Raw genomic sequence first — 27,754 nt, 5'->3', positions numbered from 1 at the left:
GGCAAAACCCGACTTTAGCCAAAGTCGGCGGATTCTGAATTTGGCCCACCCGTTTCGCTCAACTCTGCTGGTAACCAATATTATGTACAGTGTGGTAGAGGGAAAGAGATAGGAATGCTTTAATCTATGAGAAAGTGATATACACCATTTTTTTCTTAGCAAAGTAGTCAGGCAATGTCTTTAGTCTCACAAAAGAGACACCAGAAGCTGTCATAATCACTTAAGAGATACTGCCCATGTTCTCAAAAGTGTCTATAATCAGTTTATGGAAATGCTGGATTATGCAAAATTAACGGTCTCGTCTTCTGCATGATCTCTTCTGTGCGTTCCCGTGCTGGTCCTCTGGGCACAGTGGATGACACATGCATAAATTAAAAAGTAGAATAGACTTTTGGATGCGACCGCACATGTGCCGCCGCCATTTTGTGGGAGACCTAAAGGTTTTGGGAGACAAAATAAAGTACTGCACAGGCGCAATATTTAAAATAGGAGGTAGGTCACTGACGGATCAGTGACATGTTTTTCATACAGGAGCATGAGGAAAAGAGACTACCCATAGTCCCGCCCTGATGCATGAAAACATGACTACGGCAAAAATGTAATCACCCATTACACAAGAACCACAAAACAGATTTCTTCATGGTAGGTATCACTTAATCAGTATTACAGCACTAATATGGCCCTTTCTGTAGTGTACATAGAAAAATGCTGCTAACAGGTTCTCTTTAAGACCTATATTCTCTGTTTGCAACAGAGGTATAAGCGTCAATAATTTTTTTTAATTAATGACTCCCATACTACTGTACTTATGCATAGACTTATATCAATAATTAATTTTTCTCCTGTATATGAATAGCTTCTTCCTTTCTTTTCCCCTCTGTCGGAGCACCATCACAGGGGTTTCTGCTGGATACAATACAAGCCTTTCTAGGAGATCTCAGCTAGTTTCCCCCAAGTGGTCCTTTTTATTAATATTGAACCACAGTTGGACTTTCAGGCTGGGGTGTATATGTTTTATGTATAGTTCTAGATAACTAATAAAAAATAATGTACATGTGTATTTTAATGAAATGATGAGAAAGGTGATTTTTTGTAACTCACATTTTTCCTTTATACCATCTTTACCCCATCTACTTGCTCTAATACGGATCATTTATCAGTAGGGTTCAATTAGTCATCATGGTCATTCTCGCAAAGGATTACTGGGACCGGAAGATGCCGGGAGCGTGGAGAAAGGTGGGAAGGCTGCGCGGGACGCCGGAAGGTGAGAATAACAATATTTTTTATTTTAACTCTATTTTTTACAGGGATATGGTACCCAGAGCACGAAGGACAGTCTCTTCTCCTCCGGACCGTGGGTACCATCCGCAAATGTTGTGCTTACTTTTCACATGGTGGGCACAGCCATATGTGGAAAGTAAGCAGAACAATGCATTCCTATGTGGGCGGAATTGCCGCGATTCCGCAAAATTAATGAGCATGCTGCGTATTTTACCTCGATGCGATTCCGCCACGGCAAAATCCGCAGCATTAGCACAGCATTGTGGAATCCCATAGGAATGCATGGGATGCTGTTTTTTTGTGTTTTCACAGCGAAATCGCGCGTTTAAAATCGCCTCGAAAACGCAAAAAAAACGCTACGTGTGAACCCTGCCTAAAGGCACACCAAGCACCCTAAGTGGCATACCTGATTAAATTCAATTTCTACAGAAGGAAAGCAACAATTATAACATGAACGGTGCAATTTTTTATGGGGGTTATACAGTATTTTCTTCATGGCTATTAAGTCAACAGACTCCCTTTAAACATAATTTGCTATTTCTCTGCACAATCCTCCAGCTTTCTTACATCTTTTTTTAATATTATATTTTTTTCCTCTGTCTTGATTACTTTACAGAGTTTTAGATCATGTGCAAATATTGAAAAATATCAAAATCATACTTGATCATCCCTATACTAAAAGTAAGAGGGCTCCATGGCTTTATCCCAGACGTATCTGAATCACGCTGACAGCACACTACCTAATATTTCAGCTACCGTGAGCGTGACCTGCTTTATTTTCCCTACACATTTACCACCTTGCCATTCCAATCTATAGCTGACAGTTATACTTTAGAGGGATTGTCATTTTCAGTCTTGCTTGATCATAAATTGTTTCCGTTTCTTTTTCAGCTTTGACAGCTCTTGGCACATAAACCTACTTGACTGTAATATGGAATGGCTGGGCATGAAATTGTACCACATCGGTCACAGTTTTACATCCTCTTCTCCTACTAATATCACTACTGACTATGAAGACTGCATCACTCTGTTATTTATTACCTGGCTAGATGGTGTCTTCTCCTGATTAAGGCCCTTCTACCTGGGCCTATGATAGACCAAGCAAAAACTTTGAGGTCTGTTGGTTCCAATAATTGTCATAATCAAACATGCCAGTGATCAGCTCTCTTGTCTGTAGATTGCATCTTCAATGCGGCCTAAAACTCACCATGGATTGTCATCACATCCTCTCAATAAACAGGCAATTTACTGTGTAAACTGCATGATGATGATTGTAGTAATAGTTTGCACATGCATATTTGATTGCTGCAACTAAACAAAACAATAAGGCTATTGTGCACACGTTGCGGATTCTGCTGCGGATCTGCAGTGTTTCTGGCCCTGTGGGCCCGCAGCAGTTTCTGCTGCATTGTACAGTACCATTCTTTGCAATGGTAAAACCAAAAATGCTGTGCACATGCTGCGGATTTTTCAGCGCGGATTTGCTGCGAGTTACAATCCGCAGCATGTCACTTCTTTGTGCGGATTCCGCTGCGGTTTCACACTTTCACCATTGTGAGGTGTGAAACCGCAGGGCTAAACCGCAGGCTAATCCACAGGTAAACCGCAGGTATTTTGACCTGCGGATTTACCTGCAGATTTTTCAAAATCCGTGCGGAAAAATCCGCAGCACTTCCAACTACGTGTGCACATAGCCTAAAAGCACTGATCGTTATTCTATAAATTCCCTGGTAGTTTTGGTCCTAGATCAGGGGTGCCCACAAGCCAAGGATGGCTATTAATATGGCCCAGGACAGATTCTATAATGATGTAGATAAGCCCCCCAAACTGACCTGCAAATGAAGAAAAATAAGCTTTTTTTTTATACTCACCTGGGGGGTGGTCAGGTGCAGTCTGGTCCGATGGGTGTCGCAGGTCCGGGTCTGGTGCCTCCCATCTTCTTGCGATACCACCCTCCTGCTTGGTTCATGGCTCCCCGGCATCGTGCTCCGGTGCAGGCTTACTTGTCTGCCCTGTTGAAGGCAGAGCAAAGTACAGCAGTGCACAGACGCTGGGCCTCTATGACCTTTCCCAGCACCTGCTCACTGCAGTACCTTGCTCTGAAAGGCAGTGGCCACATCTTAACACAGTCCCTTAGTATATTGTGTACTCACTTATTATGTATAGCACAGTCCTTTAGTATATTTACAAGCTTATTATGCATAGTGCAATCCCTCAGTATATAGTGTAGTCATTTTTTATATATAGCACATTCCCTTAGTATATAGTGTACTCACTTATTATGTATAACACCAGCCTTAGTTACATAGTTTCCTCTTTTGCTATGTATAACACCGTCCCTTATTACATACCATCCTCTCTAGTTATATATGGTGCTATCCCTTATTATATTGCTTCCTCTGCTATGTACAGTGCTGTACCTTACATAGTGTATTCTTGTTATTTTTGTTATTCACAGTGCCCTCTTTTATTACATAGTCCGCTCTCTTGTTAGACAGAAAATGATTGCTGATGAAGGAGTCGGTGACCAGACTATCAGTCCATTATCTCCTCCATTAGAAAAGAAGCTTTCCCATGCTCCATCAGCGATCATTGCATTATATATCTAACAAGAGAGGATGGTATGTAATAAAAAACAGGGCTCTACTTAATCCAATATGTATGGGATGGTGCTGAACATAGCAAGAGAGGGCACTATATAAGGGAAAGCAATATACAGGAAAGGAAAAGGAAACTATGTAATAACTATACATGTGGATCACATGAGCCCGAGGCTGTATCAGTACATCATATGTCAGTAAGGGGAGAAAGTGGGTTTGCCACAAACAATATACAGTATATCACTCATACACAGTGTGTTAAATCTACTGTGCATGTGCAACCATTGATCCAATAATCGTACATTAAAGAAACATTCCCATCAAAGTTTTTATCCTCTTAGTATATTGGAGTCATCATATCATATATTTCTGTGTATTTACTATTGCTCATTTTGTCTTTCCACCCATATAATTCTTATCTTTTCTCTGTGTTGAAACAGGAATATCTTATCTCTGCAGAAATCATCCCCCTCTTCAACTCCTGACCAAGCTGCTCCCTCCTCCCCCTGCCAGTGACTTTTGCAGGGACTTATGAATCATACAGGGAAAATTGACCTCCTATTTCTCTATAGCGTTTACAAGGATTCATCTAGTCAGTTTTTAATCACGTGATGTCATAGACCTAATGGAAAAGCAGGGGTTGCACATGCTCAGTAACATTTAATTTACACAGAGTAATTTTGACCCCTTGATCTAAGAATGAAAGAGGGTCTCAGCAGCTGGGTCTGTAGAGATCATTCATTTATTATCTTGTGCTGTTGATGGGTTATCTAAATATTTTATGGGACAATCTCTTTAAAATAATTGTACCGCTTATATTGTTTTCTATTATTTAAAACCATTTTTTTCTTCCTTTATCTTTCTTCTCTGTCATGTTCTTTCAATTTGTAGTTTGTTGGCTTTCTAGCTCTGACTTTGAGAAAAAAAGAGCAGGATGTAAAAAGTACTCTTTTTTGGGGTTCAACAAATTGTGGCCCCTCCCTACCACATTTTATGGTTAAATTCTCACATTCTAATTGATATAACAAAGTCACATTTCAGGCCCATGGACTTATGATGATCTGACATAATTGGAATTATCACTATCAAATTCAGCAAAATTGCACACACGGTATCAGGTCACAGGACACGGGTCCAAGACAGGGGATGGTGTCGGTCTAGACCTACCGTGCGTGCGACGTCGCTACTGTGGACGCCAGTAAGTGCTGCTGAATGCAGCGTGGAGGAAGACACAGCCGCTATGCGATAGTGCCGTGAGAGATGAGACACCACCGGACGCTAGTGTAGAGGTGCGGTGTGCACAGTGGCTTATGGTTTGCCACTGACTGGCGCTGACTCTTTCTATAGTTCTCTATCCACATGCGTAATATCAGAGGGAGGGGAATCTTAATAAGTCAGTTACCAGAATCATACATCCATCACCATTCACACATCTAGCAAGAAGAGTCTGTACTAGCGCATGGCCGAGCGGCCATGCGGGCCTTTTATAGCCGTGCACTGCCGGGACCTTCCAGATCTCTGAGATGGACCAATCAGATCTGGAGAAGGACCTGAGCACGTGACTCCCGACCTCCATTGGGAGATCGTCTCGTGAGCATGCTCAGTGGAGCGGCAGAGGAACTTAGCCTCAGGAATGACTTGTTGCAGCATGTGAGGCTCTGGATTCCAGTTGTGTAGCTGCAGGAATCCAGTGCCTAACAGTATCCTTCATATAATATCACACTAGATTAACCCTAAAACCATGAAATGTAAAATACATAAATAGTAAAACTGTATAAAATGCAGGACCATTTAAAAATGAATAATAAATTATTTAAAGTGACGCCATATTAATAAAGAACAATTGGAGGTTTACCTCAAATACATTAATTGCAGGACAGGCATGCTTGCATTGAAGGAGGAGAATGTTTCCTCTATTATAGGGCAGAGTTAAGTCACACAATTGCCGATAGCTTCTATAGCACTGTCCTGGCCGGTGACAGATGCTCTGGGTACTCACGGATCCAGCGGTGCGCTAGCGTGGTAGTTCTCACCGTGGAGCTGCTGTCTGTGCGATGCCAGCAGGATCTTCGTGACGTCAATCGTGACGTGATGGAATCCGAAGAGCAATATGGACCAATTCCTTTCCTACCAGTTTCGGAAATGCTGTTTCCTTCGTCCTTTCGTTCCCTGATGAAGGAAACTGAGCATTTCCGAAACCGGTAGGAAAGGAATTGGTCCATACTGCACTCCGGATTCCATCACGTGACCATTGACGTCACGAAGATGCTGCTGGCATCGCACAGACAGCAGCTCCACGCTGAGAACTATCACCATCACTGGATCAATGAGTACCCAGAGCGTCTGTCACTGGCCAGGACAGCGCTCTAGAAGCTATCGGCAACTGTGTGACTTAACTCTGCCCTATCTTCATAAAAGCTCAGTGCGGTATAATAGATTAAACATTCTCCTCCTTCAATGCAAGCATTCATATAACCTCCAATGAATGTATTTGAGGTAAACCTCCTATTGTTCCTTAGTAATATGGCGTCACTTTGAATAATTTATTATTGCATTTTATACAGTTTTACTATTTATATATTTTACATTTCATGGTTTTAGGGTTAATCTAGTGTGATATTATATGAAGGATACCTCAGCACAGACATCCATTTATGTTTACATATAAATCTTTACTCTTTAAACTTCTTGGTATTAATAGGTATACATACATATATTGTTTTCCTTTGTCCCCTATTTTATATACAGTATATACTAGCTGAAGAGCCCAGTGTTGCCTGGGCATAGTAACCAACTGTGGTTAGTTATAACAAATTATAATGATTTTATTGCACATAAAAACCGTGCATCTAATCATATCCTGTGTGATACTGACTGCTGAGCCGTGTATCTAATCCTATTCTGTGTGATATTGTCTCCTGAGCCGTGTATCTAATACTCTTCTGTGTGATACTGTGTGCTGAGCTGCATATTTAATCCTATCCTGTGTGATACTGTCTGCTGAGCCGTGTATCTATTCCTATCCTGTGTGATACTGACTGCTGAGCTGTGTATCTAATCCTATCCTGTGTGATACTGACTGCTGAGCTGTGTATCTAATCCTCTCCTGTGTGATACTGACTGCTGAGCCGTGTATATAATCCTATCCTGTGTGATACTGGGCTCCCCCTGCAGTCTGTGTCAGAGGGTGGTCTGTGTTGGCACGGTAATTGTGTTATTTCCAGCTTTACAAAAGGACGATAACACCATAGAAATGATAAGAATAATAGGCCTCAGTTACCACAACTGTCTACAAAGAAAATTGTTGCTGATAGCAACCAATCACAGCTCATTTTTCATCTTTTAAACAGCTCTGGGACAGCGTGGCGAGTTTTGAGTGGCGCCTTTTGTGCTTCGAATTTTATGTGGTGAGGTTGGTGTAAAATTTCACCTCACAACATAGCCTATGACGTTCTCGGGGTCCAGACGTGTGACTGTGCAAAATTTTGTGGCTGTAGCTATGACGGTGCAGATGCCAATACATACATACACTTTTGCCCCATTATGTAGATAGGGGCAAAATTGGTGAATTGGAACGCGCGGGGTTAATATTTCACCTCACAACATAGCCTATGACACTCTTGGGGTCCAGACGTGTCTCTGTGCAAAATTTTGTGGCTGTAGCTACGACGGTGGAGATGCCAATACATACACTTTTTCCCCATTATGTAGATAGGGGTAAAATTGTTTGGTGAATTGGAACACACGGGGTTAAAATTTCACCTCACAACATAGCCTATGATGCTCTTGGGGTCCAGACATGTGACTGTGCCAAATTTTGTGGCTGTAGCTGCGATGGTGCGGATGTCAATCCCGGACATACATACATACACACCCACATTGAGCTTTATATATTAGATTGTCCTGTCTGCAGCTAAATGAACAGGATTCATATAGCTTAACAAGCAGCTAAACCACTATACCGGGGTCCAATAAGGGAGACTGTAGTTGAATCTGTGGTTTATTGAACGTAGGTACAGTATATAGATGGTAAAACTACAATACAAGACAGATACATAGAATCAGTGCTATGTCCATAGGAATACACAATCTGCATAGGCATACACAATCTGCACTACTAGATGAACGGGGGGAACTAACTAAGCTGACTAATATGAGAGATAGGGAAGTATAGAGGGAACATGTCACGTACCAGCAATGCTATCGCTGGGGGAGAAGAGGGATGAGGTGCTTCCAGTATGCAGACTTGATAGAAAATGGCAGACTGAAGTGAAAAAGGGGGCTGGAATAGACCATGGCACTTTGCAAACTTACCCAGGATACATTGTGGATTGGAGGGAAACTGAATCAGGAAGTACAATGTATAATAACATGAGTTTGGCCACTATATGGAGCCAAAACACTAAACATTAAACTATAGAAATCTGAACATTCTATACATACAGCAATCATTGTATGTTATCAAAATAGGCAGTTCAAGAGTCATTATGTCGGAGACAGAACACTCCCGTCTGGCATTGAACGGATGCCACCATTCCTATCCTCTGAAGGCAATAGGACCAGCTCAGTCACTGGTCTGGAGAATGTCTTAGATCCATCTCCTTTGGCCGACATGAGTTCAACTTTGCGAACATGTCCATCTTTACTCTGGAATGTAGCAGTCACTAGTCCAAGTGGCCACTGGTTTCAATGGGCCTGACAGTCTTTAACAAGGACGAGGTCACCAATCCTCAGATTAGGCCTGGTAGATTGACACTTCGTCCGTGGCTGCAGGGTAGACAATTACTGTTTGTGCCATCTGTCCCACAATGTATTGGTAAGACTTTGTACCTGTCTCCATTGGCGCTTGTAGAGGTCCTTAACGTCGAATCCTCCTGGAGGGGCACTGGATAGTCCTGTTTTCTGGGTGAGGAGAGTAGCTGGAGTCCTTGTATGAAGTGCAGACACCTGATTTCAGCACCTGAGTCCTCTCTCACAAGTTCAAAGGTATCTGGACAACGTTCCTCAGTGTACAATAATCTTGGTCCTGAGAGCCATGTTGTGCTCTCTAGTCGACTTGCGTCAACTGCTCTAGTTGCATGATCTGCGGGGTTTTGGTCCGTGGGGATGTAATGCCACTGTTTTGGATAAACTGATCTCCTAATTCGTAGCACTCTGTTGTTGACATAAAGATAGAATCGTCTAGTCTCATTGTGGATGTATCCCAGGACTACTTTGCTGTCTGAGTAGAACTTGGCTTGGCAGGTCGATATCCATCTCGGATGCGATGAACTCTGCTAACTCGACGGCTAGGACTGCAGCACAAAGTTCTAACCTTGCTATGGTGTGCTCTGGTTGTGGAGCAAGTTTGGCCTTCCCCGTAACGAATCCGATGTGGCTCTGACATTTGGAGTCCACATTTTGACAGAAGCATCTGCAAATACATACAGTCTTTGGCTCTGTATCTCTGTAGATGGCACAGGGGTGTATGGCCTTGGCACATTCAGGTTGGAGAGGGCTGCTAAAGAGTTCTTCCACACTTCCCACTGGATTCTCTTGTGAGGTGGCAGAGGTGCATCCCAGTCAGAAGTCTCCTTAGTTAAGTCTCTTAATATGGTTTTGCCTAGTATAGTAACAGGAGCTGCAAAACCAAAGGGATCGTACAGGCTGTTGATGGTAGACAGGACACCTCTGTGTGTGAAAGGCTTTTCTTCCTGGCTGACCTGAAAGGTAAAAGAGTCTGACTGTAGATTCCAGAGAAGCCCGAGGCTGCGTTGTATTGGTGTGGGGTCTGATCCCAGGTCCAGGTCTCTGAGACCATTACACAAGTCTTGTGCAGGGAATGCCTTCATGAGTTCTTGGCTGTTTGAGGCTATTTTGTGAAGCCTGAAGTTAGAGCAAGCAAGCATCTCTAGGGCTCTCCTGAGAAGACTGACGGCAGTCTCATTTGAAGGCATGGCTTTCAGACAGTCATCAACATAAAGTCTTTTTCTATGAATTGTCTGACATCTGATCTGTATTCTGTTTCTCCGTCTTGAGCTGACCTTTTGAGTCCATAGATGGCGACTGCAGGAGAAGGGCTATTGCCAAAGATGTGCACTCTCATGCGGTACTCTGTGACTTCTTTAGCAGGATCATTATCTCTGTACCAGAAGAATCTTAGGAAGTTCCTGTCTCTCTCACAAAGAAATAATGGAACATTTTCTGGATGTCAGCGATGAAGGCAATGGAATCCTTACGGAAGCGCATAAGTACTCCCAGCAGTTTGTTATTGAGGTCTGGTCCTGTCAGTAGATCATCATTCAGGGAGACATCATCAAACTTAGCGCTGGAGTCGCACACCACTCTAATCTGGCCCGGTTTCTTAGGGTGGTATACTCCGAACATGGGTAGGAACCAGCATTCTTCAGAGTCTTTGAGAGTGGGAGCTAGTTCTGCATGGCAGTTCTCAAATATCTTTGACATGAAGGAGAAGTGATCTCTCATCTCTGGCTTCTTTTGCAGATTATGTTTGAGAGAGGAGAAACATTTCAATGCCTGATCTCTGTTGTTTGGAAGAGGTGGTCTGCGGGTTCTGAAGCGAAGAGGTGCAACCCAGCTGTTGGTCTCATCTTTTACGAGCCCCTTGTCCATTACCTCTAAGAACAACTTGTCCTCTACCGACATTGCTACTTGGTTGTCTTGCTTAGTTCTCTGGAAGACTGTGCACCCCAACTGATCCTCATAGCTTCCTGACATCATACTGTTTCATGAGTAAAGGCTATTAAATGATTGGGCAGTTGGATGCTGTGTGGTAGTTCCTTGACATGGAGCTTGTTGTTGCAAGGCTGAAACAGAGATGGGCATCCTTTCTCCAATGTATTTGTTAGCATACTTGTCACAGAAGATGAGGCGTGCATGTGTCCCAAGCATATGTTTCCTATTATGACCCATCCTAGGTCTAGCCTTTGGGCATAGGGAGCATTGTTGAGTCCATTGATATGACTTCTCACTTTATGAACCTGCAGGATATCTCTTCCCAACAGCAATATTATCTGTGCCTGAGGGTCGAGTTCCAGTTGTTAGGAATCTGTGTCCTGCCATACTAATGCAGAGATCCAGATCCTCACATTCATCTCCAGAGGCTAAGTCCTTTCTGCCAGCTTGTGAGCATGCTCCTGGAATGAGCTCCCATTGGAGTTCAGGAGTCAGGTGCTCAGGTCCTGCTCCTGATTCCATTGGTTCAGCTCAGGTCTCTGGAGATTTCCGGAAGGTCCCGGTCACTATAAAAAGTGCGCATGGCCGTTATGCCATGCGCTAGTATTTTCTGATACTTGCTGCTGTATGTTTGTTGATGGATGCTTGGTCTGGTGTATGAATTATTATGAAACCCCTTCCCTCGGTTATTACGTGTGTGTGAGTGATTGGGTCAGCCAGTAGCAGCGCTTACGCCAGCGCGCTCAAGCTTCAGCCATCTCAGCAGCAAAGCGTCCTGCATCGCGCTTGCGTTATTGCGGTTGCAGACTTCTGTGGCGTTCGCAGTTGCGACGCCGTGCACACGCTCATTCACGGTAAGTCTGTTTGGTTGTAGTGCCACTTTAACTACTCCTGTGCTCGGCTACCGTACGTGTGCCGCTGTGTCCCTGTGCGTTTAACAGGCTCAGCGTTACCTTTTCTTTATTATTTTGCTGTGCAGCTCTGTGTCCCATAACAGAGACCGCCTCTTTTGCACTTGGGTGATTTAGAACCCTGTGCACACTACCGCTGTAGTGCACTGCCTCCCTTAGCAGCGGTTTTGCCATCTGCCGCACGGTGGACCCCGAGTGGCAAAGGCATTTAAATTATTTTTTTTTTTTTAGTGCCTTCCGCCACTCATAACATAATACTAGTGCCAGGGTCTGGCTAGAGATGGCGGATCAGCAGCAGCTGTTACAGCTTGTGCGTCAGCTCGAGGCTCGTCTTGCTACCCTTGAGAGGTCCCTCGCAGCTGCGCAGGCTACAGATGCTGACGTCCAGACACTTACGGATGCGGTAGGGCATCTGTCCATGTCCGCCCTTGCGCCGACAGTTACCCGCCTCCCGTTGCCCGATAAATATGCTGGGGATGGCGCCTCCTGTAGGGGTTTTATCAGCCAGTGCTCGATACACCTAGAGCTGCTGGCTGCGCAATTCCCTACGGAGCGGGCTAAGGTGGCTTTTGTAATCTCCCTACTGTCGGGCAAGGCGCTGGAATGGGCTACGCCTCTGCGGGAGCGTGGTGACCCCGAGATTCGGTCCGCGGCTAACATACTGGCTGCCATCAGACAAGTTTTTCTCGGTCCTCGGGTCATGCATGATACGTCCCTGCAGCTACTTGACCTTACTCAGGGGTCACTCTCGGTTAGCCAGTATGCCGTCCGTTTTCGGACACTGGCGTCCGAGTTGGAATGGTCCGACAAGGCCCTAATCCCCGTTTTTTGGCAAGGTCTAGCAGAGCATGTGAAGGATGCTCTCTCTACTAGAGAGATCCCCACCAGCTTAGAGGAGCTAATCTCCGTCTCCTCACGGATTGACCTCCGTTGTTCGGAGCGCGGTATGGAGCGGGCGCACTCCAAGCGCAAATCCGTTTCAGCCCCCAAATTTTTTGAACCCCTTGAGCTGGCGGAGCCAGAGGTTCTACCTCCTGAGCCCATGGAGATATCTCGTACGAACCTTAATTCAGACTCCGACCAGGAGTCCATCTGCGGTTGTCATCCTGTCTGTGCGGTTTCTCCGGAAGCCGGCTCCCCGCAAAGGTTGGAGTCTGAACCGGTTATCGAGACCTTTGTTCCTCCTCATCTTAGGGCTCAGGTGCTTGCCTGGGCGCATGCACCTAACACGCACCACCATCGGGGCTATATGCAGGTCTCAAAACTGTTGGCTGGTGCGTATTGGTGGCCCCATAGAGCTCGGGACATAAAAAGATTTATTCAGGCTTGCACCTTGTGTGCTCAGCCTAACCCTCCTAGACAGAGGGTGGCGACATCTGCCGACACGCGGCAGCGTGCCTCTGTCACTCCCGCTCCTACTATCTCCCAAGTGTCCCTCTTGAAACCTGGTGACCTCGGTTCCTCTGAAGCCTTCCAGGTGTCTCGGGTTACTGTAACTCCTACCAGGGCTCGGGGAGGAGGGGGCCTTAGGAGGGGGGGTAATGTTAGGAATCTGTGTCCTGCCATACTAATGCAGAGATCCAGATCCTCACATTCATCTCCAGAGGCTAAGTCCTTTCTGCCAGCTTGTGAGCATGCTTCTGGAATGAGCTCCCATTGGAGTTCAGGAGTCAGGTGCTCAGGTCCTGCTCCTGATTCCATTGGTTCAGCTCAGGTCTCTGGAGATTTCCGTAAGGTCCCGGTCACTATAAAAAGTGCGCATGGCCGTTATGCCATGCGCTAGTATTTTCTGATACTTGCTGCTGTATGTTTGTTGATGGATGCTTGGTCTGGTGTATGAATTATTATGAAACCCCTTCCCTCTGTTATTACGAGTGTGTGAGTGATTGGGTCAGCCAGTAGCAGCGCTAGCGCCAGCGCGCTCAAGCTTCAGCCATCTCAGCAGCAAAGCGTCTTGCATCGCGCTTGCGTTATTGCGGTTGCAGACTTCTGTGGCGTTCGCAGTTGCGATGCCGTGCACACGCTCATTCACGGTAAGTCTGTTTGGTTGTAGTGCCACTTTAACTACTCCTGTGCTCGGCTACCGTACGTGTGCCGCTGTGTCCCTATGCGTTTAACAGGCTCAGCGTTACCTTTTCTTTATTATTTTGCTGTGCAGCTATGTGTCCCATAACAGAGACCGCCTCTTTTGCACTTGGGTGATTTAGAACCCAGTGCACACTACCGCTGTAGTGCACTGCCTCCCTTAGCAGCGGTTTTGCCATCTGCCGCACGGTGTACCCCGAGTGGCGAAGGCACTTAAATTATTTATTTTTTTTTAGTGCCTTCCGCCACTCATAATACCAGTATAAGGTGTGCTATGTGTTTTAAGTGAGCATGATGGATTGCCACATCTGGTGTAGGGATTTCAGACCTGTTGTCTGGGATCTGATTACACTCGATAATTGTAGGTAGTGGCAGGCAGAATTTTCTGTCTAAGGACTCAATTTGGTAGTCAGTGGCTTTCCTGCCCGCTGTTGTCACAGTACCTGCACATGTCTTTAATGAGTAAGGAGTGCTTGGGCCTTTAATGTTGAATATGTCAAAGAATGTTAATCTAGCCAGGGATCGATTACTTTGATCATCCAAGATAGCATACAGTCTCACAGCTTTGTCTCTATGGCCCTTTGGGTACACTCTGAGGAGGCACATTTTTTAACAAGACCTACTGTCTATTGTCCCTTTACAGACTTCAGTACATTGTGAAGTGATCTCTGGCGTAGCTGCATCAGTGCTCCTTTCCTCCTCGCCATGCTCTCTGTCAGCTGGCATGTTCTGTGCACTCAATGGAGCTGGGCCAGGGTGTAGGGCAGTGTTGTGATCTGTGGTACCACATTCTGTGCATTTTACACTGACCTTACAATCCTTGGCGAGATGAGTGGTGGATGAGCAATCACTATCATATAGGGTGACTTATTCAGCTTCTGTAGCCCAGCATGCAGGATGCATTTGGCATCATTGTGTATTCACTATTAACCCCTTTCTTGTGGCATTCAGCCGTTTGGCTTTTGGTAATAATCAGGGTTTAACTTTTGCACTGCATGCTCCATATATGGGGGCTACACTGGTTTATAATCTAAGATTGTTGGTTATATGCTAGCAGCATTTATTCAGAGTTATTTTTCTCTGTGCACTTTCAGCATTTGCGGTCTATTGATATATTAAAATCTATTATGTTATATTCTGTCATCTTTTGGAGAGTCCATTTATGATCTTTTGGATGTTTTAAATGTTTTTAAATGTGTGCTGTTTTTTGGCTTGTCATTAATAAAATTTGCTCATAGTTTGTACCTATTGATACTGTGTGGTGATCCTATTTTTTTGCATGATTCTTTTCCTCTTTTTTTTTTGGATGAGCAGCACTTGTAGCAGATACCGTTCTCTTTCAGGAAGCTACTGCGATCCGGCATAGATTTTCCTCTGAAGGCTCTGCATTTCAGGAGAGGATGAGGCTTCTGATGAAGCGGGCACTGCTTGTCAGGTTCTTGTACCTTTGTCTCTGATTGAGAGCGGCCAGCAGACCTGTAATTGGAACTTGGAGAAGAAACATTATCTTGTGCACTGCCACAGATGTTCTGCGTGGGTTTGCAGCTGGTGGTGGTGTGGCATATGACATTGCAAAGTCAAAGCTGGGATCATTTCTGATTGTCGCTTGTTCGTGTATAAAGTCTATAAAAACGGAGAAGGGAGGGAATGACACACTGTGTTTGTATTTGTACGTGTAACCACGTGTCAGCCACCTCTCCTGTAGATTGTAGGGCAACTTTTGGACTATAGAGTTTACACCTTTGGCTGTGTTGAGGTATGCAAGTCCTGGTAGGTCACCTTCACATTTGGCAACTAGGACCTCTTGTAGCAGGTCACCTAGCTCTCTAAGTTTTGGGAGACCTTTGTTAGATATTTTAGGAAAGTCATCTATTCTTTTGAACAAGGCTCTCTCTATTACCTCTGCAAGCCGTAACACTCATCTAGCCTCTTCCAGATCTCTTTAAAGCCGATTTGAGGGTGGTTTATATTAATGTCTCTGTTCCTTACTGCGTGTTTGACTGACTCTTCTCCTAGGTATTTGACTGAGAGGTCTATCTGTTCCCTGTGTTGCAGCCCCAAGTCTTTAGTGACATTTTGGAAGGAAGCTTTCCAAGCTCTGTAACCTTCAGCTGCCTCAGTGAATTTCATGAGCCCCTTAGTAACCAGATCACGTCGTATGAAGATCCTAGCAAGTTCTGATGTGAACTGGTTGTCAGCAGAGTATACAGGTGATGGGCCACACTGATAGTGATGTGAGGTGCGTTCATACCTATTAGTATCCTCAGGGTGGTGCCAGCCAGTGTCATATTGCTTCGCTCTGACGTGTGATGTGTCAGCAAGGTGATTCAAGTTGGTTACCTGGTGAGGGGCAAGGGAGACATTAGCAGAGTTGTTTTGCTCAACGTTTTCCTGGAGCTGAGCCTCATGATGACTCTCACTCATTTCACTGGATGTGTCGTGATCTGTTGTGAGTTCATTTTCCCCTTCGTCACTGAGGTCTGGTGAACTCCCTATTCTGGTAAAGGAAGGTAATGAGCCTGATTATCAGGCACCTGAGCCTAATGAGGATGACTGGCTGAGTGGAGTCACGGACTGGATATAAGGCTGCCGACGCCCTTCTGCCCTGCAGGTGATTTCTCTGTGGACTTCTAGGACACCAGTCTGATTCCTGCTCCTCTAAAGCTAAGTTTTCTGCTTTGCCTGTTAGCATTTGTGTTTTGTTTTTGTTTTCCTTGCTTTTCTGGATTCTGCCATTCCCTGCTGGGGTGAGCTGAATCTCCTTTTGCCTGTTGCTCTGTCTTCAGAATATTCCTGAGTATTGACATAGCTTTTTTGAAGCCTAGCGTCTTCAGGGCCTTTTTCACTGTCAGTCTGTTGGCTCTTGTTTTCATAGGGTTTTTCACAGATTGCAGACAGCAGCCTTCCTGTCCTTTCCTATCTAGTTAGCTTGGGCCCCGTCTTTGCTCAGTCTCTTTCTGTCTGTGTTAGTGTTTTCATCTTGCTTCACCATCATTATATGTTGGGGGCTGCCTATTGCTTTGGGGTCTGCTCTGGGGCAGTTTAGATTTCCCCTTTCTTTCTTTAGGCCTATTTAATTCTCCGGCTGTGATCGAGGGGTCTAGGGCATCATAGGAACCCCCCACGGCTACTGCTAGTTGTGTTGATAGGTTCAGGGGTCTGCAATCCGATAGCTGCCAACTTCTCTGGTTTTCTGGACTTAGCTAGCATTCCTGTTTTTGCCTCCTACGGTGACTCAATCATAACAGTGATCTTGCTTATAGTTTGGATCAGGAAGTTCATTAACATATTGAGATGTGCGTTGTGGCGAATCTTGCAGTGGCAACTTCAGACTTGACACACTGCTATGGCTATGCAGCTCAGGGTTGTGCGCTGCTTCTAGTGATTGTGCCTTGGCTAGTGCTGCAGCCGCTTCTCTTTTTACTGCTAGGCTCTCTAAGGTGGCATCCACACGTGCCTTCTCTAACTGCGTCTTTCTCTCTTGCTCATCTCTTTCCAGGCATAACCTTCTCTCCTGCTCCTCTCTTTCTATGCGTGACCTCTCTGTCTGACTTTCTCTCTTGGTCTCTAGGCGTGCTTTTTCTAATTTAAGTTCCATCTCCTCTACGGCAAAGCTTCCTCGTATTTTGGCGGCTTCAGCATTTGCATGGGCAATGGCGACCGCGCTGCTGATGGATACAGTCTTTGAGGAGACGGATGTTGCAGATTTTGTCCTGTGTGATTTGTGGGATATGGTGTCTTGGAGGGAATGCTCGGCTGTGCAGAGATTGCTGCAGCTGTATTAGTTTCTGTGCAGCCTTTGACTTGAATCTCACTAGATGGATTTCTGCAGTTTCTTGTTCCTGCAAGCTGGGTGAAGGCTGTCCTTTCCCTGAATTGCACTAGAGCTGGATGGCACTGTGTAACTGGCCTCTGCAGGATGGAAGACTCTTCTGTCTCTGAGTTTCACTAGCTGGAGAGCTATTGTTTCACTGCAGTCCTGAAGGATGGAAGGCTCTTCTCTCTGTATTCCCACTAGCTGGAGAGCCGCTGTTTCACTGCAGTCCTGCAGGATGGAAGGCTCTTCTCTCTGTATTCCCACTACTTTGCAGACTAACCCAGGATACATTGTGGATTGGAGGGAAAATGAATCAGGAAGTGCAATGTATAATAACATGCAGTTATGAGTTTGGCTACTAGATGGAGCCAAAAACACTAAACATTAAACTATAGAAATCTGAACATTCTATACATACAGCAATCATTGTATGTTATCAAAATAGGCAGTTCAAGAGTCACTAATTTGTCGGAGACAGAACATGGATGATTCAGCAGATTGTTGTACAAAATGTGGATGATTCAGGTAAAAACTATAAGAAACAGATAATGCAGCATGTCAGTACTGGTAGACAACATCACAGCAGAACAGGGTACTATCACAACAGTGGCAATGATACAGGGTGCTGTTATATCGGTAGCATGCATTATATAGAAGCTGAGCAATATAACATACACAGCAGTAAAAAAGAAAGATATCTAAAACAACTAATGGCTGCCAGCTTTGCACTCACTGACAAGAGGATGCATATTCAGAGGATGCATATACCTAACATGCATTTCAAACATCATGGTGGGCTGCATTATGGCTGCTAACACAGATGCATTGCACATAATTGCATTAATCTTACCCGAATTCGCTTGTTATAAGCAGTGGTTTGCAAAGAGCTGAGCAGATGTGAGCTACTCAGAAGAACGGCTGAAAATGGGTACATGTTATTGACCAGGGAAGGAAGAAGGGTGGTTCTGAACAGTTAACCATTTAGGAAAACAGAAGATTCCAAACACATGAATAAGAAAGAGAAGGGCAACTTATGACACCTACTGGCGATAGCTGGAACAGCACTTAAAATATCTTGCTGCATAGAATGGGCAGAACATATATATATATATATATATATATACACTCACTGGCCACTTTATTAGGTACACCATGCTAGTAACGGGTTGGACCCCCTTTTGCCTTCAGAACTGCCTCAATTCTTCGTGGCAGAGATTCAACAAGGTGCTGGAAGCATTCCTCAGAGATTTTGGACCATATTGACATGATGGCATCACACAGTTGGCGCAGATTTGTCGGCTGCACATCCCTGATGCGAATCTCCCGTTCCACCACATCCCAAAGATGCTCTATTGGATTGAGATCTGGTGACTGAGGAGGCCATTTGAGTACAGTGAACTCATTGTCATGTTCAAGAAACCAATCTGAGATGATTCGAGCTTTATGACATGGCGCATTATCCTGCTGAAAGTAGCCATCAGATGCCTGTTCTTAGCTGAGAGGAGTGGTACCCAGTGTGGTCTTCTGCTGCTGTAGCCCATCTGCCTCAAAGTTCGACGCACTGTGCGTTCAGAGATGCTCTTCTGCCTACCTTGGTTGTAACGGGTGGCAATTTGAGTCACTGTTGCCTTTCTATCAGCTCGAACCAGTCTGCCCATTCTCCTCTGACCTCTGGCATCAACAAGGCATTTCCGGCCACAGAACTGCCGCTCACTGGATTTTTTTTCTTTTTCGGACCATTCTCTGTAAACCCCAGAGATGGTTGTGCGTGAAAATCCCAGTAGATCAGCAGTTTCTGAAATACTCAGACCAGCCCTTCTGGCACCAACAATCATGCCACGTTCAAAGGCACTCAAATCACCTTTCTTCCCCATACTGATGCTCGGTTTGAACTGCAGGAGATTGTCTTGACCATGTCTACATGCCTAAATGCACTGAGTTGCCGCCATGTGATTGGCTGATTAGAAATTAAGTCTTAACACACAGTTGGACAGGTGTACCTAATAAAGTGGCCAGTGAGTGTATAGTATATGTAGAACAGTATATGTAAACTTTCATTGATGTCTTGGCTCGGTAATCAGTTTTAAAATTGCAAATATTAGTATTTTTATTTTAATGATAAGTAAAAAAAATCATCAAAAATGTAAAATTATTTTTAACATATAAATTTGATTTGAACATGACTTTACTTTCTGCCACAGAAATTAAATTAATGTGTAGGCGAAGTATTGATTGGCGTTGCCTAGTCTTAATGGGGATGAGGCGTCAGAAAATCACATGCTCTTTAAATCAGGTTTTTATGTTTTATTTTTTAGAAAACAAAATTGGTAGTTTATATATATATATATATATATATATATATATATATAATTATCTTTATTGAATAAAAATTTAAACTCATGCAATTCTCACCGTGGCCGTTGGGGCTATTTTAGACTCATGCTTCCGTTTCTTTCAGAAACTTTACATGTACATTAGCAGCAATAGAATGATTCAGACCCTATTCCATTTAATTAAATACCTTATGAGCATGTGCAAAGGTGATTGTGAAGGGAGATGGAGCAGGGAGAGTGGTGACACCACTTGTGAATGATGGATTGATTCCGTGTTATCAGACATGCACAGAGATATTAACTGTCACTGTAATCCTGTCTGTGATGATATTGTGATTTCTGAAAATACATCTGAAAAAAGCAGGATCCATGAGTTATCATCCAGGGCGAAACACAGTCTTTGTAGCAATTCTCTGTTCTGGCTAATAAAGAGGATCCCCTTATTTTACATCATATGTTCTAATAAGGCATAGGAAAAATGAAAAGCCAAGTAAATGTCTTACTATAGAAGAAAGATACATTACAAAAAGTGCTCTCACAAGGTCCACTGTCGCTGAAACACTAATTTTACTACAGACCACACATTTGCTTGTCCTGGACGCATGGCTGCTGAATTACTGAGAGATAAGCCCAGGTCAGCTCACATTTCTAGGTGTCAGAAGTTCTGACTAATTGTCAATCACAAATTCCTACTCATTTATTCATCTTTCTGTATATTTGATCAAAGTAGACAAAGGTTAATGAACCAATGTTCAATGTCTTTTCTTTGGTTATTCATTTTCAAACACCAGATGGGCTTCAATGCTAATTCTGACCTGTTTGGCACGTAAACTGTTAAAAAAAACTTCAGAATACAAAAATAATCCTGGATTAGCATAAAAGTGACTTGTTAATACCAGATGATTGCTGATACCAGTCATTCTCATAGCAGATTAAACCATATTTTTCAAAGACTGTGTGGGCAGGCACATACAGGAAGGAGCCAACATCGGGTTATTCGCATAGTACTTACATCTGCCTGTGGTCCTTTACCACCACCGGGACATTCGAAGGTGACAAACTCATGACATCGTTTGTGTACTACAAAGCTGCAAACTGAAAAGAAAGATCAAATTAATATTAGAGAAATGTAATACAAAAATACATTGTCATTTATGTGATTCTACTTTGTTTAACCCTTTGTTAACAGCTCCAGTACATTTAGGGCACATGTAGATGTCAATTGAAATCGGTCTAAGATCGTCTCGCAATGCACAGACTGGGTGCGGGTCTCCCGACAGTTTCACAAAAATAAGTGAAGCTGTGATGTTCGGGGTCAGGAAACTTGCGTCCATTTCATACATGGCAGTCCGATCTCAGACCAATTTGCTAACGTATAAATTAAGCCTCACAATGTTAGCACTGCGTAGTTATCACCAAGCGCAGTTTGGCATGAGATGGCCTCAGAAGTTGATGCCCTCACTGACAATCATCAGCAGGTGTCAGTATAATATTTCATCTAACACTTTTCTGCAGCTGCTGTGATCAGATATTGCTCCAATCCTGGTCACTGAACCCCCTAGATGGCAAGATCAATAATGATCCTATTATTATCTAAGAGATTAGGAAATGGGAAGGAAAAATGCAGGGTGTAGATGGGGTTCCACTTCCTATGGAGGCTGAGGATCTAATTAATGACCCCAGGTGGGATCTTTTATTCTCTTAGGGTCCCGTTACAAATAGCGACGCTCCAGCGATTCCGACAATTATACGACCTGGTAAGAAACGCTGGTACGTCGCTACATGGTTGCTAGTAAGCTGTTAAACAGGCAGATCTACTCAACGATGCAGCAACGATCCGGCGATCCGTATAACGGCCTCGGCGGTCGTTGGGACCTTGTCACATAGCAGCTATTCTGACGACTCACGCCTGCGTCCCCGAGTTCTGAGTCGCCAACGAGGTCGCTCGTCGGCGTCAAACACAGTGATGCATGCTGGCCAGCAGGACACCAACGATCAAAAAATGGCCTAAGACATTCGAGCACGAATCCGGTCGCCGCTGTGTGTCACACATAGCGAGATCGCTGGCGAGGTTGCTGTTGTATCACAAAACCTGTGATGTTTCAGCGATCTCGCTATCGATCTCACTATGTGTGAAGTACCCCTTAGTTTCTTTTAACCCCTTAAGCCCCAAGGGTGGTTTGCACGTTCATGACCGGGCCAATTTTTACAATTCTGATCCCTTTATGAGGTATTAACTCTGAAACACTTCCATGGATCCCGGTGATTCTGACATTGTTTTCTCATGACATATTGTACTTCATGTTAGTGGTAAAATTTCATTCAAATAACTTGCGTTCATTTGTGAAAAAAATGGAAATTTGGCGAAAATTTTGAAAATGTCACAATTTTCCAACTTTGAATTTTTATGCCCTTAAATCACAGAGATACAGCACACAAAAAACTTGATAAGTAACATTTCCCACATGTTTACTTTACATCAGCACAATTTTGGAACCAATTTTTTTTTTGTTTGGAAGTTATAAGGGTTAAAAATTGACCAGCGCTTTCACATTTTTGCAACACCATTTTATTTTTACGGACCACATCACATTTGAAGCCACTTTGCCGGGTCTATATAATAGAAAATACCCAAAAGTGACACCATTCTAAAAACTGCACCCCTTAAGGTGCTCAAAACCACATTCAAGAAGTTTATTAACCCTTTAGGTGCTTCACAGGAATTTTTTGAATATTTAAAAAAAATGAACATTTAACTTTTTTTCACTAAAAAAGTACTTCAGGTTCAATTTTTTTTATTTTACCAAGGGTAACAGGAGAAAATGGACTGCAAAAGTTATTGTGCAATTTGTCCTGAGTACGCTGATACCTGATATGTGGGGGGAACCACTGTTTCGGCGCATGGCAGACCTCAGAAGGGAAGGAGCGCCGTTTGACTTTTTCAATGCAAAATTGGCTGTAATTCAGATCGGACGCCATGTCGCGTTTGGAGAGCCCCTGATGTACCTAAACAGTGGAAACCCCCCACAAGGGACCCCATTTTGGAAACTAGACCTCCCAAGGAACTTATCTAGATATGTGGTGAGAACTTTGAATCCACAAGGGCTTCACAGAAGTTTATAACGTACAGCAGTACAATTTAAAAATCATATTTGTTCCACAAAAATGATCTTTTCACCCCCAATTTTTATTTTCCCAAGGGTAACAGGACCCTAAAAGATATTGTGCAATTTGTCCTGAGTACGCTGATACCCCACATGTGGGGGTAAACCACTATTTGGGCGCATGGCAGAGCTCGGAAGGGAAGCAGCGCCATTTGACGTTTTTGGCTGGAATTGAGATCGGACACCATGTCGCGATTGGAAAACCCCTGATGTACCAAAACAGTGAAGACCCCCCACAAATGATACCATTTTGGAAACTAGACCCCCCAAGGAACTTATCTAGATATGTGGTGAGAACTTTGAACCCCCAAGGGCTTCACAGAAGTTTATAACATACAGCCGAACAATTAAAAAATCATATTTTTTCCACAAAAATAATCTTTTCACCCTCAATTCTTATTTTTCCAAGGGTAACAGGACCATAAAAGTTATTGTGCAATTTGTCCTTAGTACGCTGATACCCCACATGTGGGTGCATGGCAGAGCTTGGAAGGGAAGCAGTGCCATTTGACGTTTTTGGCTGGAATTGAGATCGGACACCATGTCGCGTTTGGAAAGCCCCTGATGTACCAAAACAGAGGAAACCCCCCACAAATGACACCATTTTGGAAACTAGACCCCCCCAAGAAACTTATCTAGATGTGTGGTGAGAAATTTGAACCCCCCAGTGCTTCACAGAAGTTTATAATGCCTTGGCGTGAAAATAAAAAAATCATATTTTTTCCACAAACATGATCTTTTAGTCACCAATTTTTTTATTTTCCCAAGAGTAACAGGAGAAATTGGACCCCAAAAGTAGTTGTCCAATTTGTCCTGAGTATGCTGATACCTCATATGTGGGAGAAAACTACTGTATGGGCACACATCGGGGCTCGGAAGGGAAGTAGTGACGTTTTGGAATGCAGACTTTGATGGAATGGTCTGCGGGTGTCATGTGCGTTTGGAGAGCCCCTGATGTACCTAAACTATTGAAACTCCCCACAAGTGACCCCATTTTGGAAACTAGACCCCCCACGGAACTTATCTAGATGTGTGATGAGCACTTTGTACCCCCAAGTGCTTCACAGAAGTTTATAACGCCTGGGCGTGAAAATAAAAAAATCATTTTTTTCCACAAAAATGATATTTTTGCCCCCAATTTTTTATTTTCCTAAGGGTAACAGGAGAAATTGGACCCCAAAACTTGTTTTGCAATTTGTCCTGAATAAAACACTGTTTGGGCGCATGGCAGAGCTTGGAAGGGAAGGAGCACCATTTGACTTTTTCAACACAGAATTGGCTGGAATTGAGATCCGACGCCATGTTGCATTTCGAGAGCACCTGATGTGCCCAAACAGTGGAAACCCCCAATTCTAACTCCAACCCTAACCCCAACAGACTCCTAACCCTAATCTCAGCCCTAACCCTAGCCCTAACCCTAGCCCAAACCCTAGCCCTAGCCCTAACCCTAATGGGAAAATGGAAATAAATACATTTTCTTTTAATTTTATTATTTTTCCCTAACTAAGGGGGTGATAACGGGGGTTTGATTTACTATTTATGGCAGTTTTTATGTTTGGCAGCTGTCGCACGCTAAAAGACGCTTTTTATTGTAAAAATAGTTTTTGCATCACCACATATTGAGAGCTATAATTTTTCCATATTCTGGCCCAGGAGAGAATACACCTCAATGTAACAGGCTGAAATTAGAAGGTGGAGGGTGTCTATAGGATTGGTTAGAATTTGGATCTCACTAGAGATTTGAGGATGCTGACAATGATGCTCTCAGTCCAAGTATGGCAGCAGGCAGCCTAATAAGCAGGACTGCTGCACAGTGCACACACAAAAGTGTGGAAAAATGAAGGCTTGGTAACTGTGCAGAAAAGAGGAAGAAAAGTATTTTTGCTTTTAAAAAAGCAGTTTGCACAGCAGTGTGCAAATAGCAATGCAGCTATCAGGAAGCCTTACAAGGCAGCCTAATAACCAACAGAGCTGATGCACAAAAATAGAGCCTCCCCTGTCACTGCACACAAAGTGTTTTGTTGTAAGTGGAAATCGCTAACAGCAGAAGCAGTTTTTTTGGTTCTTCTTCCCTGCCTGACGCTCTCCCTACAGAATCAGCAGCAGCTTTCCCTATGCTAAGATCGGCATAAGTAAGATGGCGGTCGGCGTTCACGCCCTTTTATAGCCCCTGTGATGCCACACAAAGCCAGCCAATCACTTGCATGCCCTTCTCAAAGATGGTGGTGACCGATGCCCATGTCATCGCGTTGCCCACAGTGTGCGTCCTCCATCATTGGCTGAAAAAGGGCGCTGGGAGCATCTTTTAAAACGCGACTTTGGCGCTCTGGTCGCCGACCTCGTGGCCGACCTCACGCTATGGTCGGGTTTCGTTTCATGAAACCCGACTTCAGCGAAAGTCGGCGACTTTTCAATATGACCGACCTGTTTCGCTCAACTCTAGTGACATTAAAAATGCAAATTGTCCACAATAAAAAACAAAGTCCTCACACGGCTGAGTCATTGAAAAATGTAAAGTTTATGGCTCTCAGAAAAGCGTTGATGCACGAATGAAAAATCACTATTTCATCAGTACAAAAATAGCTTTATCTTCAATGGGCTAAAAACATGTATCTTGGTAACGGACTAGTTTTTACATCTCTCACTAAGCTAAGCTTGCACACTGAAGCCTGGTTTCATTAAGATTGACATTTCATCTGCCAGCCTTAATGAGGCACATGCAGAAAAAAGATGCTCCCAATGAATTAAGATTACATCATAATTGCTCAGTGGTATCAGTAGGGATTAACTAATTATTTAATTCCAATAACCATAGACCAAAAAATCCTGTTTAACGACTCCAAAATAAAACATGACTTTTAATTGTTAAACTAAAAATAAAAGTAACTAGTGAAAATCATAAGTTAAGATTCACATAAAAATTACACTCTGTTCCTTATTGGTTCTACATATAAATGTATCCTAAGCGGTCACATTGTTGCGCTAGTTGTTTCATATAATTGTAATATACATATGGATAGATCTATCTGTAGCCACATAGGTGACAGCTCCAAGTATATAACTAGCATAAAGCACAAGGACGGCTGTCTATTATCTAGGCATGAGTCCGTCTATTCTATTGTTTAATGTCTAATGACCACAGGAACATGTAGCTATAGAGAAAATGCCTTCCAATATGTTTCACCCTTACAGGCTTCATCAGGACAATGAAGCAAATGCAATCCAATATGGTCGAACAAACTATTTATATCCTCCCCATCTGACATCAGGCCGACCGCATCATTTTGATTCCCAATCTGAACTTCCACGATGCTGGACCAATGTGCATTTATCAGCGGGGGTCAGAGATATACAGCCATGTCACCTGTATGTTTACTTATATGTTTACTAAGTGGGCACTATTCCTTTAAATAATGGTTATACTTCGAGGGGGCTATCTTTTTAAATTATAGTTATATTAAGTGGGTGCTCTCTCTTCCAAAAATTACTAAGCAGGCACTATCTCTTTTCGTGATGCTTATTCTAGGTGGGCACTATTACTTTAAATGATTATATTAAGTAGAGTTGAGCGAAACGGGTCGAAAAAATTCAAAAGTCGCCGACTTTTGGCAAAGTCGGGTTTCATGAAACGAAACCCGACCCTAGGATGAGGTCGGCCACGAGGTCGGCGACTTACGCGCCAAAGTTGCGTTTCAAAAGTTTGTTTTGCGCTCTTTTTCAGCCAATCAGGATCCACGGACACTGTGGGCAACGTGATGACCTAGGCATGGGTCACCACCATCTTTCAGAAGGGCATGCAAGTGATTGGCTTGCTTTGGTGGGCGTCACAGGGGGTATAAAAGGGCGTGCACGCCGACCGCCATCTTACTTCTGCCGATCTTAGTATAGGGAGAGGTTGCTGCTGATTCTGTAGGGAGAGCGTTAGGCAGGGAAGAAGACAAAAAAACTGCTTCTGCTGCTAGCGATTTGGCCTGCACAACACACAAGTCACTGTGTGTGCAGTGCAAGGGGAGGCTATATAGTGGTGTATCAGTGGTGTTGGTTGTTGGGCTGCCTTCTAAGGCTTCCTGACACGCTGGCATTGCTGTTTACCCACTGCTCCGCAAACTGCTTTTTTAAAAGCAATCCAATCTCCCTTATCCTCTAGTCACTTTTGTCACAGCTGTGCCATCGAGCCTGTCACATAGCGCTCAGATATCAGTGGGCCTCACACAATCCACAAGTGTCCAGTGTCCAAAAGTGTGCGCAGAGATTCAAAATCTCCATTATCCTCTCGTCACTTTTGTCACAGGCAGCTGTGCCATCGAGCCTGTCACATAGCGCTCAGATATCAGTGGGCCTCACACAATCCACAAGTGTCCAGTGTCCAAAAGTGTGCGCAGAGATTCAAAATCTCCATTATCCTCTCGTCACTTTTGTCACAGGCAGCTGTGCCATCGAGCCTGTCACATAGCGCTCAGATATCAGTGGGCCTCACACAATCCACAAGTGTCCAGTGTCCAAAAGTGTGCGCAGAGATTCAAAATCTCCATTATCCTATCGTCACTTTTGTCACAGGCAGCTGTGCCATCGAGCCTGTCACATAGCTCTCAGATATCAGTGGGCCTCACACAATCCACAAGTGTCCAGTGTCCAAAAGTGTGCGCAGAGATTCAAAATCTCCATTATCCTCTCGTCACTTTTGTCACAGGCAGCTGTGCCATCGAGCCTGTCACATAGCGCTCAGATATCAGTGGGCCTCACACAATCCACAAGTGTCCAGTGTCCAAAAGTGTGCGCAGAGATTCAAAATCTCCATTATCCTCTCGTCACTTTTGTCACAGGCAGCTGTGCCATCGAGCCTGTCACATAGCGCTCAGATATCAGTGGGCCTCACACAATCCACAAG

General features: G+C 44.0%; 1 protein-coding gene across 2 annotated transcripts in view; it reads right to left on the bottom strand.

Annotated features, from left to right (window-relative positions):
* Nucleotides 1-27,754, bottom strand: part of LOC141085633 (protein kinase C gamma type-like) — a 779,251-nt gene that overhangs the window by 404,482 nt on the left and 347,015 nt on the right. For both annotated transcript variants that reach the window (XM_073571170.1, XM_073571169.1), the window contains exon 3: nt 20,715-20,797. In XM_073571170.1, the coding sequence (XP_073427271.1) occupies nt 20,715-20,797 (83 nt within the window). The remainder of the gene's footprint in view (nt 1-20,714; nt 20,798-27,754) is intronic.

The sequence above is a fragment of the Dendrobates tinctorius genome, unplaced genomic scaffold, assembly GCF_039654945.1.
Source record: "Dendrobates tinctorius isolate UK_male_01 unplaced genomic scaffold, ASM3965494v1 ptg000028l, whole genome shotgun sequence".
NCBI lineage: Eukaryota > Metazoa > Chordata > Amphibia > Anura > Dendrobatidae > Dendrobates > Dendrobates tinctorius.
The sequence above is the reverse complement of the archived record's forward strand: the minus strand, read 5'-3'. Positions and strand labels throughout refer to the sequence as shown.